A 15,356-nucleotide genomic window follows, 5' to 3' on the forward strand; every position below is an offset into this window, starting at 1 on the left:
CCTAGAATAATCTCTGCCATTCAACAGCTGCATCAGTATGTGGATGTCTGCTTCACTGCGTGGAACTTGTTGGCCTTGCATGAGTGCTTACAGGTTTGGGTAAAGTTGTTAGGGACACACTACAATGCACACAAGCAAACACAGCATCCACATGCCTTCTTTCTCTCTACAAATCACAAGACCTGTCCATAGGCTTCACATTTATATTTTAGAGAGAGTTCAGTTACCTTTATTAGTGAATCGGGCTGGTGCAATGGTTAATGCTTTCTACCAATGTAGTGAAGATAGGTTGTCCTGGGTCCAGCTCTCGTCTCGGGTTCACCCTCTTTCTCTGCATGTGGCATCCGTTTACAAGGCTTGCTGCCTTGCTGTGATATAGCCTTAGTTACTGGCTCAGCATAAAACACCCTAACCCTGATTATATTTGCATAAATTCGATCATATATAATCATATAAATTCTTAGCAAAATAGACGCTTAAACCACGAATCCATAGAAATTTTTGGAAGAAACTGTCACTCCGTCTGCTTATATGTATGTGTAGATCCACTCATCGCTCTTTGTTGGCTAACAGCATGGTTATATAGCACATTTCCCTGTTTAGCAAAAGGCCCAATGTACTTTACAAGAGAAAGTCTAATGCACAAAGTAAGATGGACACAAAATGCACATAACACAGAGATGGACACAGTCTGCAAACAAAGAGGCAGATCAAAAGACATAAACAAGAGACAAAAAAACCCTGCACACAAAGCATGGGTTCTGGGCTATATATAAAGTATATAAAGTAAAAGTTGGCTGATATAGTGTCCTAGCCCTGCCTGTTGGCAAGCTCAAATCGCTTCACAGTAGGTGGTGTGAAGTCTAAAACAAGTTGGTGACATATTGAATGAAGTAGGCTATGCAGACTTTGTACTACATGCCAAAATGTAGAGTATACATACAGAATAAACCACATTTTGCAGTCCACATAGAAAACAAACAAACAGAAAGACTCATCTATAGTAGACGTAGCTCATCCAACAGACAGCTCAAGTCGCAGTGGAATGATGAAAGAGCCCAAATATGCACAAAAGTCCGGTGATCAACAGAGATCAAATGGAACTGAAGCCATAGTCAAATGAACTGTGTGGATTGCAAAGACTCCACATCGAAATGGAATCAAAGCCACCGACAGAATTCGAAGGGGCACCACATTCCAAATGCACAATGGCAGGTACATCAAAGACACACCAACATGAAGATGAGGGATAATGCCAAAGTATAATGAAGCACACACCCTTTCCAGCTGGTTAGGTGTAGTGAAGTTCTCTCAACTTTTCCGGGGGTTGGGGGTGTTATTCTGACCTCACCAGAGTTTGACATAAAGTCAGATCTGGCATTCCAGGATGCTAGCTTCTGGAAGTCCGAAGCCCATGATCTTTCAACCTCAACAACCATTTTCAGCCCATCATGGTTGCTCCATCTTCTCGTTCAGCCATGCAGCACATTCACAGTCATTTCAGGTTTGCTTTCTGCACTCCATGTTCTATTTTTGCCTGTCATTTTGACCATCATGCTAACCTGTTGTTATGAGGACCATCATCATTATCATGGTCCAGCTTTATACTATTCATGCTCTTCTTGGTCACAACGAGGATATTGTCTTCATTTGAGCCCCTATCATCCCAGGCAATGTTCAAGCTGACAAGCTGTGTAGTCTCCTGGTCATTTACAGTCACTGGTGTCATCTGACAGCCTCTTTTCAGTCCCTTTCACAATGCCAATGGTACGCTCTGGGGCCAGATAAGTTGCATGTCACTCCTGTCTCTCTCATTGCCTATCTTCAAGCTGTTCTGTTCAGCAGCAAAAGGTATTAGTAGAATTGGATGGGACACACTTATACTACACATTCCCACATTTTATGGAGAACCCTATCAGTTTGTAATCACAGAATCACTTGTCCTGTAATCTAGAGTGCCAGCAATTTATTACTGCTGGGTCCTTGTTTTTCTTGTTTAAGTTTTTTCTTTTTTAGTATTATTATTTTTGGTAGGGCTTTACACTCGATTTAATGTGTTGGTTTTATTGACTTCAGTTATGGTTTTTTAGTACACAACACTTTTTTTAAACATTAATTACCCTTTTATATTGTGTTTCCTTTTTGTGGTTTATTCTCTTAATGATGGTGTTATTGTTTCACCAAGGTGGTATTGATTTTGGATAAAGTGTAACTTAATCTTTCTGTCTTATTAAGACCTTGCTGATTATACCTTCTTCTTAGTTACGACCCAAATATTTTTCATGGACATATTTTGTGATGTAAATGTCACCTCTGTTACAACTACTTCCCAGCCTGACTTGAATCTACAGTTTATGATCTATTATGACTTATTTGGCAAAAGTTGCTTGTTTAAAAATATAAGTACATTTTGAAGCAGGCAGCTTACCCTGTATTTTGATTTTCTGCAGAATCATGAATTAAAAGTACATTTTGAAAGAGATTACTGGTTCTATGGGTCACTTCTCATTTTGACCCAAACCATATCAATCACTCCAGTCATAGCTAAAATACCATCCCACACGGAAAGTCGAATCCATCCAGACTCAAAAGATGAATCGATCTCCAATAACAGGAGTAGCTATTAACATCACATATCAACAGAGCCATGCATTGTTCACATAACTTCAGCTGCCATCGTACTAAACAAAAATGGATATTTTGCAATACACATTTGGGGAACAAATTTCACAATGGCACATAATGGGATTTGTTTTAAATTATTGGAGGTGGGTTTTTCTAATATATATATGCCTTTGTTGTAATTATTCTTCAGTTCAGAGGTTTGCATTATATGTATCTGCAGACATTTAAAATCTCACAATGATGCATAAACGCAATTTTCTCTTAAATCAAAAATTTCAAAAACCTTTGTCATTATTCTTTCGTTTGGAGGTTCACATGAAATTTGCAGAAATTGGGTTAGAGTATCACAATGACTCATTTTTCTCTTAACCCAATTTCCTCTTAAATCAAAATTTGGAAAGCCTTTGTTGTCATTATTCTTTAGTTTTACAGTTCTTATTTAACATATGAAGAGATGTTTGGTTTATATGAAACGTGCTATTCCTTGGGCATTCGTTTAGCCCAGGGATGCCCAACCTACGGCCCGCGACGCGGTGCCATCCGGCCCACGAAACTTCTGCCTACAGCGCAGAAAATCGGCATGTTAGTAATATAAAAAACATTTTTTTTAAAAACGAAAAAAAGGGAAGAAGTATTTATCCCTACGTAGGGGCGTCTCTCAGTCTTTTTTTTCGATGGACGAACATTTCTATTCAGTGCTGTGACTTGGTGTCTCTACGATGCAGCCGGACATTCAGAAGTTGGTTTCGGGAAAACAACTTCAAATATCCCACTAATTACTACATAATTAATGGTAAGTACAACTTGTTTCTAATAAAAATGGTATCTGCTCTATTTTTTTTTTTCTTTTTTGTATTTTTGCGGTGAAGCGGCCTGTGACACGCGTGTCATAAATGTATATGGCCCCCAGGCCAAAAAAGGTTGGGCATCACTGGTTTAGCCTGTGTCAGTGTCTGGTTGATTGGACTTTCAGTGTTGGAATGATGTGGTCTAATATGGGAAGATATGGTCATGGCGGAGTTGATTTGACTCAGGCCTAAAGTTGATCTACCCTTCCTGTCATTCTGGAAACTTTTGGTGTAGGCACCATGGTTACAGATGTCAAGGTTGATGCTTAGTCTTTTGGCCTCAAATAAAGCCAGCAGAAATACATCAAGCATTGTCATTCTGCAAAGAACTGCATTCATGCAAAATAGATAATCAGTCTTCGGCTAAGTTCTTTTGTAACAGATTGCAGTTATAAGACTGACTTGTTATGCAGTCTTTGTGTTCTAATGTTGCAGAAAGTCCCCCCAGGTGACTGGTTTTGCTCAGATTGCCGTCCAAAGGAACCACGGCCTAGTCCACGTAAAAATCGTCGACGGACCTTTAGTGAGGTTTCTGATGAAGAGTCGGACCATGATGCTTTGAGCTTGGAGGAGACTTTACAGGAGGCTAGGTTAGTTGAGAGTTTTGTGGTATTGAGTGCAAGACAGTCCATGCAGTTAAAATTTTTCCCAGGTCAAGCATGGTCAAGCATAAGGGCAATAAGTGTTGAATGTGAGCAATTGGTCAGTAGATGTTATCACTGGGATAGAGCAGCTCCAAACTGAAGTAGTCACAGTCTTAGATTATAGTGTATTAAAGTGCTAGTAACATGAACAGTCCAAAATTTTGACATTTTCTAGTTAGAAACTAAGTTACAAGCACTTACCCAAACTTGAATATTGAACATGAAAGACAAAGGGACAAGCCGTTGAATGATGTCTCTGAGGGGAAAAGCCTCTTGGTTTTTCTATTTACAGTTCAGTCAACAAAGCACATTTGTACAGTGGCAGAACAAGAAACTTAGACATTTTTTTTTAAATAGCGCTTTCTCGGGTTACTAAAAATAGATTGTGACGTCACGCAGCAGAGCATCATGGGATTGCTTTGTGGGCAAACACTGCACGTTGTTCTTTCTGTTTACGCTACGGCGTCTGACAAAGAGCGAAATTTTTTAAATTAATCTCTGAAACAATGCTGAAAACAGGAGGAACCAAGCACTGCTGTTGGGGTTTATGGAAATCGGACTCTAGATATCCAGAGCGGTTACCGGAGGGGACATTTTTTAATTCCATTTCCAAAGCCTGGTAAGACCAGTGACAAAATGTCCCATGCAGTTGGAAAGACAACAGGGCAAGTTCAAGACTGAGAAAGCAAAGCGCCGGCAGTTTTTATATGGGCGATCTGATTTCCAAAATGTGAAGAAAATAACCAGGAACATATATATCTGCTATCTGCATTTTCGTGGTAGAAAAGGCCCAACATCTGAGAGCGACGAACCAATATTAGCGACGCTTACAGACGAGGAAACAAAAGCGACAGGGACGTAGAAAGAAGGCTCCAGCGCAACGTAGCGACCAACCTGCACATTATCAACGGGACAAATGAGAAGAAAACTGGTCCATCTAGGCGTTTTACCCCAAAAGAGGAACTGTTTATTACACTTCTGAGGCTGCGAAAAGGACTTTAACTGAAAATGATTGCCTACATGTTTGACACATCTGAATCGTTTGAGAGCAAATTTTTATCAGTTTATGTTCCTACACTTCAAGTCTGTGAATGTCCCTATATATTCCCAACAAAGGATATAGATAAAACATCTTTGCCAAGAGTGTTTAGACAGTTTAAAAATGTCAGATACTCTGTAGACTGCACACATTTCTTTTGTCAGACACCCAGGATTATGGGCAGCAAGGCAATGTGTATTCCTCTTACAAGCACCACACCACAATGAAAGGACTGATTGCAGTCCCCCCCTAAAGGTGCTGCATGTTTTGTTGATATATTTGAGAAATGTGGCATTCTACAACACATTGAACAAGGAGATGTTTTGCGTGTGGACAAAGGGTTTAAAGTGTAGGATTTGCTTTTGTCAAGACCGGCTACTATAAAAATCCCTGCATTTCTAGATAAGCGAGCTAGCCTGTCTGCAGAACAGGAGATGGATACAAGGAGGGTAGCCAAGGCAAGAATTCATGTAGAACACTTTAATGAAAGACTGAAAACGTTCATGCTTCTCAGTAGAACTATATTCCCCTAAGCCTCAGTTGTGTTGCCTCCCAAATGGTTTTTGTTGGATGCTGTTTGGTAAATTTTCAGAGTAGCTTATGTATTTAAAAGCAAGTGAAATGCTAATTTACCACATAGATTGGTCAAAGATAGAAATGTGGGAGTATTTTTACCAGACGGAAAAGAATTTTTGGTGTTAAACTGATGGTCAACCTATCAATTCATTCAGGGGCATATGACAGAAAAGTATTGTAAATAAATCTGTATCGTAATTAATATTATAGGTTACAAGTACTGTTCTGCTTCATAGTAAACAAAGAGAAAAATAAAAAATCAAAACCGCATTTTTACACGTTCACGTTTTGTTTTTTTTGAACAATAAACTGCACAGCAACGCATTCACTGCAAACGCTGGTGTAGTACATGTGGGGAATATATTTGTCCTCTTTGCATTCCCAGAAGCCCTTGCGCGGCTAGATCGTGACGTCATCTGTGGAAAGCGCCATTGGGATTTGAGGGCAGAGGTCATGTGAGGAGGGTGGGAGAGAGAGTATTTCCAAGAGTTATTGGATGTTAGACATTTCACAGCAGTGTGTACAATACTAGGTCCTAACAAATCTTACAATGGAAAGTCGCTTTAGGTCACACTGGACAGAGTGGATTAAAGTTTCAAGAAATGGGAAGCCAGAGAATATGAGCAAAAAATGATCCTGCAACAGTTAGTGGGTCAGTCATCTCTGTCTTTTGTTTTTCAAGTAGCATAGGCTAGCTGGTGAAAATTAAGTTTAGAGTTTGCATGTAATGGTAATCATGCTGATATTATATTTCAGCGATGAAGAAGAGGCAGTGGACACTGAATCTAATGTCGACAAAGATGAGGAGGAAGAGGATGAAGAGGAAAATGAAGATGTGTGTGCCGTGTGTCACAATGATGGCAAACTTATTTTGTGTGATGTATGTCCACGTTCATACCATCTGCACTGTGCCAAGCCACAGCTGAAAAAAGTCCCTCGAGGCAAATGGATGTGCCAGGTTTGTGTGGGTGGAGATCGTGCTGGCAAAATCCACTTTCCTAAACCCCAGCGGCTAACAAAGAGCATGGAGAAGAAGGGTGAGAATAGTTTATTGATCTATAGCTTAAAGCTATAAAACTATTCATAATATTCCTGACGTGAAGGATAAGAATAGATCTTTGATCTTTAGCTAAAGCTGTGGTAAAACTACTAATTTTCCAGTCAAGAAGGGTGAGTTATGCTAAAAGCTATTGTAATACCACGTATAATACAGTAAAACTTCCCTATCAATAGAGGGCTGTCTTAAAAGTGACTTCTTGAAAAGGCTGTTAATGAAGCATAGCTGACTGATTTCACTTATAAAGAGACAATGAATTGGGCTTCTCAACTGTCCTCCAAAAAATGTTTTGTTCTGGCTACATCAGCCGCACACCTACTAGGTGAAATCAGTTCCGCCATGAACATACTGTCATGCATAAGACCGCATTGTCCCAACACCAAAAGTCAAATCGCCCAGGCTAAATGAAAGAGCAGTGATACTTGTTTCATATTAACTGAATGCATGCATCTGTATTTAACTTCCAAGCTTGAAAGAGGAAGTTGTAATATGGAAAGTAAGGAGGTTTTACTGTACTCCATAAAAGCCGCACAGTATGCAGTTCTTGTCTTAAGAGATTTTATTATATTGCTATTTTCTTACCTTTGCTTTTGCTGGGTATGCTTTTTTTTTTTTTTCTTTAAGTACAAATGATAAAAATGGACCTTTATAAAAGCAGAAAATAACCAGGTTTGGAGATTTGTTAAGCAAATTTTTGGACCTTTCTGGAAGCAGACAATACCTAGGCTTTAAGTCTTGTTCAGCAGATTTGTTCAAGTTTTCATTTTCCTACCTTTGCCTTAGACAAGAAGACACCCAGTACTAAATCTAGCAAATCCAATCACCTCGGATCCCGAAGAGAAAGTCCTGCCCCAAGTCCTCGTGATAGTCCCACTCCCTTTCATACCAGTCGAGGAAGGAAAGGAGATCATGTTGACAAGGAGCTCACCTCAAAAATTAGAGGTCGAGATGGAAAAATTGCTCCGAGACACAAATCAGTGGCTGAGAAGGACATTACTCCAAAATCTCGTAGCCAGGAGAAAGAAGCAGCAATGAAACTAAAGCGAGGCTCTTCAGCATCTCGCCTATCCCAGGAGTCTAGTGGTAAGTACTCGCATTTCCCAGGAGTCTGGTAGTAAGTACTGAACAATCAATGACCTATGGTGTGATCTCTGTCCATGGCTACCCTATGGTTTCCAGGTGTCAATAATTTTTCTTTTTTTTTTTTTAATAATCGTTTACTGGGCTTGAGTTCTAGATTTAGAGGATAATTTTGAATTAAGTTTTCATTATTGAGAGATTGCATAGGTTTTCAAATGCTAAGTTTGGATTATTAAGGCCTATGTCTCATTGTTAGTTATTGTTAAGGGCCAAGTGTTTATTGTTAAAGGCTGTGTTTCATTTTCAGATTTTGAGACAAACATGAAGCAGTATACCAGCAGCAAGAGAGGAAACAGCCAGGTACAGCAGATGCGAACATGTGAGGAACTTTTGCAAGAGTTAATTCGTCATGAAGATGCCTGGCCTTTCCTGAAACCTGTTGACAAGAGATTGGTACGTAAGTTCTCTATGACATTGTAGGAATCCATGAGCTGTTGTGCGTGTATTCTAATACCTTGGATCAAAAGCTGTACCATTTTCTTTCTTCTCTTTCTCTGATGTCTAAAAATTCTGTAAAATATGTTCCACTGGGTTAGTAGTCTAAAATATAGCGAAAGACCACTGTAAATGCAAGCACTCTTTTCTGCATCTCACTCTCAGTTTGTTGCCATTTATTTCAATTTCAATTTCGCCTGTCTTCTGTTTTCTGACCTACAAATTTAAAAAAACAAAAAAAAAACCCCAACCATATCTGAAGTTGAAATCTTAATTGTATATCTTCAGTAACTTAACCAGACGACTCGATTTAAGAGCTACATAATAACTGCTCTCTAGCCAAATGAATTGTTGCGTCTGGTCAGTGAGGTTAGTGGCCCTGGCTTTGAAAGGCCTTACTAAACCCAGGTGCATCCACCCTACACAGCTTTTAAAAAAAAACTATGCAAAAGAGTCTTTGAAGACATGGGGAGAAGGCTGGGAATGTGTTCAAGTCTGGTCATCTGGTAATTTGTCAGGAAAATTAAATCTCTTGCATGCTACAATTCAACCTATAGCTAATGTCATATTCATTCATTCAAATATTCCTTAGTTTAGATTCATTTAAAAACTTACATGCTCAGAAGGATTCAAAATCAAAACCGACACACTCACCTGAACAGGTTTTCATTTTCTCAGTGTTAGAATTTTCCGCAACTATTAAGACCAGGCTGTCTCCTTGCGACCATCACATGCAATTGCTTTTACTACAAAAATATGTTAACAAAAAGGAATGAAATCCAGTCTAGGTGAATCACATTTGAAAATAGTTACTTAATATAGGAGGAACATGAAGGCATTCATTTGAAGATTAAAATTTTCTGGGTGTACCTTTCTTTTAAAAAATGTTGATAATTCAAGCTTACAATGATGGCTAGCAGTTATTCATTTTCGAGCCTATCTAAAACCATTGTAATGAATGAATTTTAATGTTCATAGATAAAAGGCATTAACATAACTTAACGATAATGAACAGCAACTTAAGCATAAAAATACCCAAATTTTCTATGTTTGTCTTTTAGTGCTTGTCAGTACTGTTGTTCATCCTTCATTCTGCGTATGGATGAATTCAGTAGGTTAGGATTAGTGTCAGCCAAGAACTATTGTGATGCCTTTGTGTTTGTTTCAGGTCCCTGACTATTACGATGTCATCACTAGGCCAATGGACCTATCCACCATAAGGAATGGTGTACACAGTTTTCGATACAGCACTCCAGGAGAACTATTAGCTGATGTCCGTCTTATCTTCAGCAACTGTGTGGAGTATAATGCCCGGACCACTCCTGAATACCGTGCAGGCCAGAGTTTGGCCAAGTTTTTTCAAACACGTGTTCGTGAATTAGGCATTCATGCTGAAAGTGATGCTACACCCTCTGCAGCCAAAAAGCTCCGAAGGTAGAATTTTTAGATCGTAGCAATGAGTGTTACTCCATGATGGAGTATACATGGCAACAATATGAGAGATAATACTATGGCCTGAATAATGTTCATATGAACTTCACAACTTGAGTTTTCATTTTCTTGCCTCTGTGGGTGTCAGAGTGGCGAAACCAGCTTTCTAAAACAAAGTTAAAATACAAACTGTCAATACTTCCTGATCTATTGACTTTGAAGGTTGTTTTTGATGCCTACCAATATTCCTCATCTTCTGGATTACTGTGCATCAAAAGGTGTTTTTTTCTGACTTGCCTCAGAGCTGACAGTTACAGTTCATCAAGTGGTGTCTTGCTCTGACTATACCACATCAAGTGGTGTTTTGCTCTGACTTGCCTCAGAGCTGATGCACTGAGGGAAGCCTAAACCTGAGCTCATCTTCCCATGACCTCTGTGATGTTTTGACTGGATCTTGTAGTGGGCTTTCAGTGAACCTTGCAGCCACTGCCAGATGTGCCCAGGCATCTTAGTTAAATGAAAGACTATATGATAAAGAAAGAAGCATTGAAGTAAAAAAAAGTGTCCACATAGTGATATACACAGATGCCACAGGTTGCTTTTCTTTGTGAAAATGGTGCTTACCATACAAGATGTTGGTTGCTAGCGTGCCAATAGCTTACTGCGTGTCCTATAGGATGTGATGTAGATTGGGAGGCATGTGCTAGGGAGGTAACCCTGACAGGAAAGCAGTAACCTCTCATGACTGACCTTGATGCTCTTACCACATAGACACTGACAAACATGTCAAGTCCTTGCAAGTTAGGTGTAACATAAGAACTATTGTTGTCAGGGTGTGGAATGGTAATTCAGATGATGGGTGAAAGTATGTATCTGTCATGTTTTCCTTCACTCACTTTTTATTCTAAATCAAGAATTGGCAACAAAAAGGTTTTTGCTGAGAACTGCTACATTTATAATTAACCTTCGGCCAACACAGGTTTTTACTAAAACTAACAAAACTAATTTTCAGAAATATTTTTATTCCACTTTCATGGAATATCTTTTTCATTTTATTTAATTTGGTGCAAAAAAATTAAATCATCTAATTGATACACTGCCATGTTCTTCCTTGATGCACATGTTCTCTAAATGGTACATCACATTCCACTTAAGAGCACACCTGTTATGAGAACAAACCATTTTGCAAGCTTAATATTAGCATTGCGTTTTAATTCCATCCTTACCCCTTTGTTTTCTGTCAGGTCTGTTTTTAAAATCAACAAGTGTAGGGTCATGCTGTAAGCTTGTGTATATATCATTTGTATATCTTGTACATCATTGCCTACAGGTATCAATGTTGGCACTTTGAAAGTTTACAAAATAAAGAGACCCATAACATTCAGTCTGATGGCAATGAGGTGTTAAAGCCCTTGCTTATCTCGGGGCCAGTTTTTTATGATGGCAGTGCCCATCTCCTCTCCTTTAGTTTAATTCTTTTGCCAACCTTTCACACAATTACCTTCTCTACACACATTTTACAGTCAGCTACTTATTTATTCTACACACGTTTTACAGGCAGTGACCTTCTCCACATACATATCAAATAGACAAGTGTGTTCATCTTCTGCTTCAGATCTCATTGTCATATCCACTAGGCGCTCTGCTGTCCCTTTAAATAGTGGCCTGTAAGTGATAGAGATACTTTGTGGATGTCTGATCGTGTTGCACTGACTTGACTATATTTGATGAGTACCTGTGCTGTTCTAAAAGTAGATCCACACTATCTTGCTAGAACAGTTGTTTGTAGTTTGCTGAAACTAGTCTTTATGTAAGTAGAAGACAACTATAATTCGCACTAATAAAAGAAGAGCAATTTTTAGGGTTAAAAAAAAATCTATGAGCTTGAGATTATTTTTCTTTTTGTATGTGGGTTGTGAAATAGATCTTTTCCTGGTCAAGAATCTAAGCATAAAATGTGTCGCAGGAAATTGTTAACAAACAAAAAAAAAAAATCGCATTACCAACAACCAGTAAATATATCGTAAAATAAAATCTGAAATGTTACCTAATGCTGCATTTTTGCTCCCTTTTTGTATAAATCCATATCACTATTGTCAGAATGTGCAGCTGCCTTCCTTATTGCACTATCAGTACTCTAAGTAATTAAAATAGCTAAAGCAAGCTCAGTGTAGGTGAAGGACTCATGTTAGTATGGGAGAAACACATGTGAGTTGAAAGAGGTGTCTCAAACACTTGAGAGTTGCACACTAGTAGACAGGGTGTCATGTGATAGGTATGTGTGAGTTGAGATAAACACCTTAAACTTGTCCTTTCTAAGGAGCAGACCTGTGGTCATAACATTGGGTAACAGCATTAAGTTTATAAGATAGTCTGAACAGACAAAACTCACAAAATGTACATCAACATTTTTAAGAGGCATACCTGTATGTTGTCTATCTCACAGTTATTCCAGTCAAAATTGACAACCAGTGCACTCACTGTTCTGTATTATTAAGCAGTACGTTTCTAAAAAAATGACCAGATCACTTTATATTAAGCAGCAAGTTGTCAAAAGAATATGAAGACAATCACTTAGCTGTCAGATACACTGAAAACCCCATTTGCAGGGATGGAAATCAGGATTCTGCGTGAATGAAATGGAATCTGTGTGAAGAGCAATCACAAGCAGATTCAGTCTTTGCAGGCTACATCTTTGTAGGACAAGGGTGTGCTTCTATACACTGTGCTCATTGCACAGAGTAAAATATTTTGGCCCTTGTGTCCATTCAGTACCTAATGCTGTTGAAAAGCTACCACACATCTTACAACTAAATATCCAACATCTCCAGTGCTATAAATATATCCCAGCTATATTATCGACAGTCCCTGGCATTGACTACTAGACATCCTTACCATTGAGACTGTGATGCTTGAATTTCTTTTTTAACTCTAAACATGTTTATCACTGCAATAAAGGCTCTAAATACTACACAATCTCAAGAAATGAATGCTAGAATAAACTTACTCACCAAAGGAAGGGTGCACAGCATTATGAAGAGCTGTAAAAATAAACATTACTTCTGGCCATGCACATCAATCGTAGGCCCCATTATAGGTCAGATTTCTCATTAATAAAAATTTTTTTAATGGTATTTATCTCTTCATTGTGAACACATTAAGCTCCTTTTATACATTCTGGACTGCTGTTACAGTCATCATACAATCTTCAAAATCTATATTTGTCAATGATATATACCATTAATTTTTTTAAAATGTGGTTTGACTTTCTAGTAAATAATCAAAGAATCCATTTCTATGTTTCCTCAGTGTGATCATTAAGAAGTACTGCCTTGCACCTGTTAGTACCATGTCTAATTAACAACTAAAGAATCTCAGCTGAATGCTTCACTTTACAGTATTATATAGTGCAAATTTGCTATGTGTGATGGCCAAATTCAATTTATCTACAAATTCTCAAATGGTGAAATAATACCTGTAGTCAAGATGGAAAGTGACTGGTGGATGTATTATTCATCATCTCTATGCAATGCACGTGCAAGCCCTGTCCATTGTCAACACAACTCAGTAATTTTAGGAGCCCTGCTTCTATGCGCCTTTTTAATCATGCGTTAAAGACGACCATTAAGTACATGTACTGTAGACCGGGGTGGGTTGGGGATCATTGCATGGCTGCAGGATGGTTTTCCGCCGATTGGGAGTTGTTCACTCTTGTCATTCAAACTCTACGAGACCGCTGCAGTGCAAAGGGAAGTGTTGCAGAGGGAAGACATCCCGGAAGCCCGCAGTCAACTGCTAGTTCAGACAGGTTCAGTGTTCTGTCGGCTCTGAGACTGAGAACAGCCACTGCCAGCAAACTTGAACTGTCAGCAGCTAGACCAAGTTTGCTGGCAGCAGCTAGACTGTTAGTAACCGGCTCAGGGAGAGCAACCTTCAGTCAAGGCGACCGACTGTTCTGACACCTGCACACCGCGCTGCTTGTCTTGTACGGGCACGACGCCACGTGGCATGGACAAGGCAACAGTGGGCCGCAGTCCCCTTCACTGATCAATCTCACTTTGCCAAGTCCTTCCACGATGGTCGAATCCGTGTCGAGACGGCAGGGAGAGTTTTGGAACGTGATCGCTATAGTGTGGTGTGGGATAAGGATGGCCTACAAAACCATTTCAAGCCCTGCTGAGTGGTTGTGCTCAAGACTAGAGAATGCTGTGAAGACAAAGCAGGTGTCTTTCATCTGCATGCATGTGCCATTTCACAGGACTAAGTAGTTTGACATGGCAAACAAGAGAGGGTGCCTGAGAAGTTAGAGAAGGAGAGGCAACTAGGGAGACATGGGCACCGCCCTCAACTAAAGCTGCCCATGAGCTTTAACGCTCACTCCCCAAACACCCATGGTCTCTGACACTTCACTCCCCAATGACGTGAAAATAATACAAAGGGAACAACCTTTACCTTTTTATATTCTTGACAGATATCTGTCAATATGTCAAGAATATTAATATCTGTAAATTTACAACTGGTTTGCACAAAGAACCATGATTTATGACTTGAAAAACTGAAAACTGAAATTTAATATAGCTATAAATTTTAAATGCATAACGGATGTTGAGAGCTTTGAAGGTGATCATCAACTCTGTCTGCCCTGCACTGAGCACAATCATGGTGTTTAAAATCTGGAAGTGACAAGCCTAGCCCTGTGGTCCTAGATTGTGAGTTTCCTGTAGTAGCTGTGAGGAAATTGCTGTAATAGTAATAGTTTGAGAGAAAATTATGTTTTTGCTATAGAAGCAGTGAGTGAGGAAATGCGAGTTTGCTGCAGTAGTCGTTTGCTATAGTAGATGGTACAGTCAATTCTGCTTACTACATGAATGTCAGTGGTTTTTACAAAAAAAGCCACTTTTGGATTAGTTCTCAAATATGTATGACTGCTAAGAAACTCATTAAATTCATCAGGTATAACAGTACTTGCTGATACTGAAAGAAGAATCAAAGCATTTAATAATAATATTCATTTGAAAGTGCCTCAGACATTAGCTCCAAATCTTCTACATGGAACACAAAACCAGCAACTGTACATAGCTTGAGGGACACCAGAAAACCCACTTCACAACAACCCACTTCACAACAGTGAAGTGGAACAGGCCACCCTGCTTTGGCGATGTCACCCCATGCAACATTGTCTAAAACCGTTCTTTAGAACACCGTGGAAAGAGGTGGACAGAGGAAGAACTGCAAGACTCACATGAAGCAGTGGACTGGTCACTCCATGTAGAAGCTGCACAGCACCAACCCAAGTAGCAAACCTTGTCAGTTGCTGAATTTAGTTGGGTTCCACAACTGTCAGTTTTGGGTGGGGTAGGAAGGAGAGATCCTTCCAAGGACTGGTACTGGAGAGTCAGTGGACTGGCAGGCCAGCTTATCTAGTGATCAGCTAGTACCACTCGAAGAGAGTTGATGATGTGAATGTGACTGGAAATCTCCCACCCCTACTGTCACTTACACTTTTGTTTTGAGCATGCAAGTCTTTAACCATCAACATTCTCACACAGAAAAAGGTTAAA

The 15,356-nt window shown here is 39.3% G+C and overlaps 1 protein-coding gene across 2 annotated transcripts in view; it reads left to right on the forward strand.

Moving 5' to 3' along the window:
• The window catches only part of LOC112571305 (bromodomain adjacent to zinc finger domain protein 1A-like), a 33,900-nt gene extending 22,054 nt beyond the window's left edge, over positions 1–11,846 (forward strand). The window contains exons 20-24 of one of the 2 annotated variants that reach the window (XM_025250205.1): positions 3,909–4,063; positions 6,489–6,769; positions 7,573–7,872; positions 8,177–8,322; positions 9,533–11,846. In XM_025250205.1, the coding sequence (XP_025105990.1) occupies positions 3,909–4,063; positions 6,489–6,769; positions 7,573–7,872; positions 8,177–8,322; positions 9,533–9,802 (1,152 nt within the window). In that variant the 3' untranslated portion in view covers positions 9,803–11,846. Of the gene's footprint in view, positions 1–3,908; positions 4,064–6,488; positions 6,770–7,572; positions 7,873–8,176; positions 8,323–9,532 lie in introns of those variants that run through there. The other variant, XM_025250206.1, reaches the window with a different exon arrangement.
• Positions 11,847–15,356: the final 3,510 nt, after the last annotated feature.

Source organism: Pomacea canaliculata, linkage group LG8 (assembly GCF_003073045.1).
Source record: "Pomacea canaliculata isolate SZHN2017 linkage group LG8, ASM307304v1, whole genome shotgun sequence".
NCBI classification, from domain to species: Eukaryota; Metazoa; Mollusca; class Gastropoda; order Architaenioglossa; family Ampullariidae; genus Pomacea; species Pomacea canaliculata.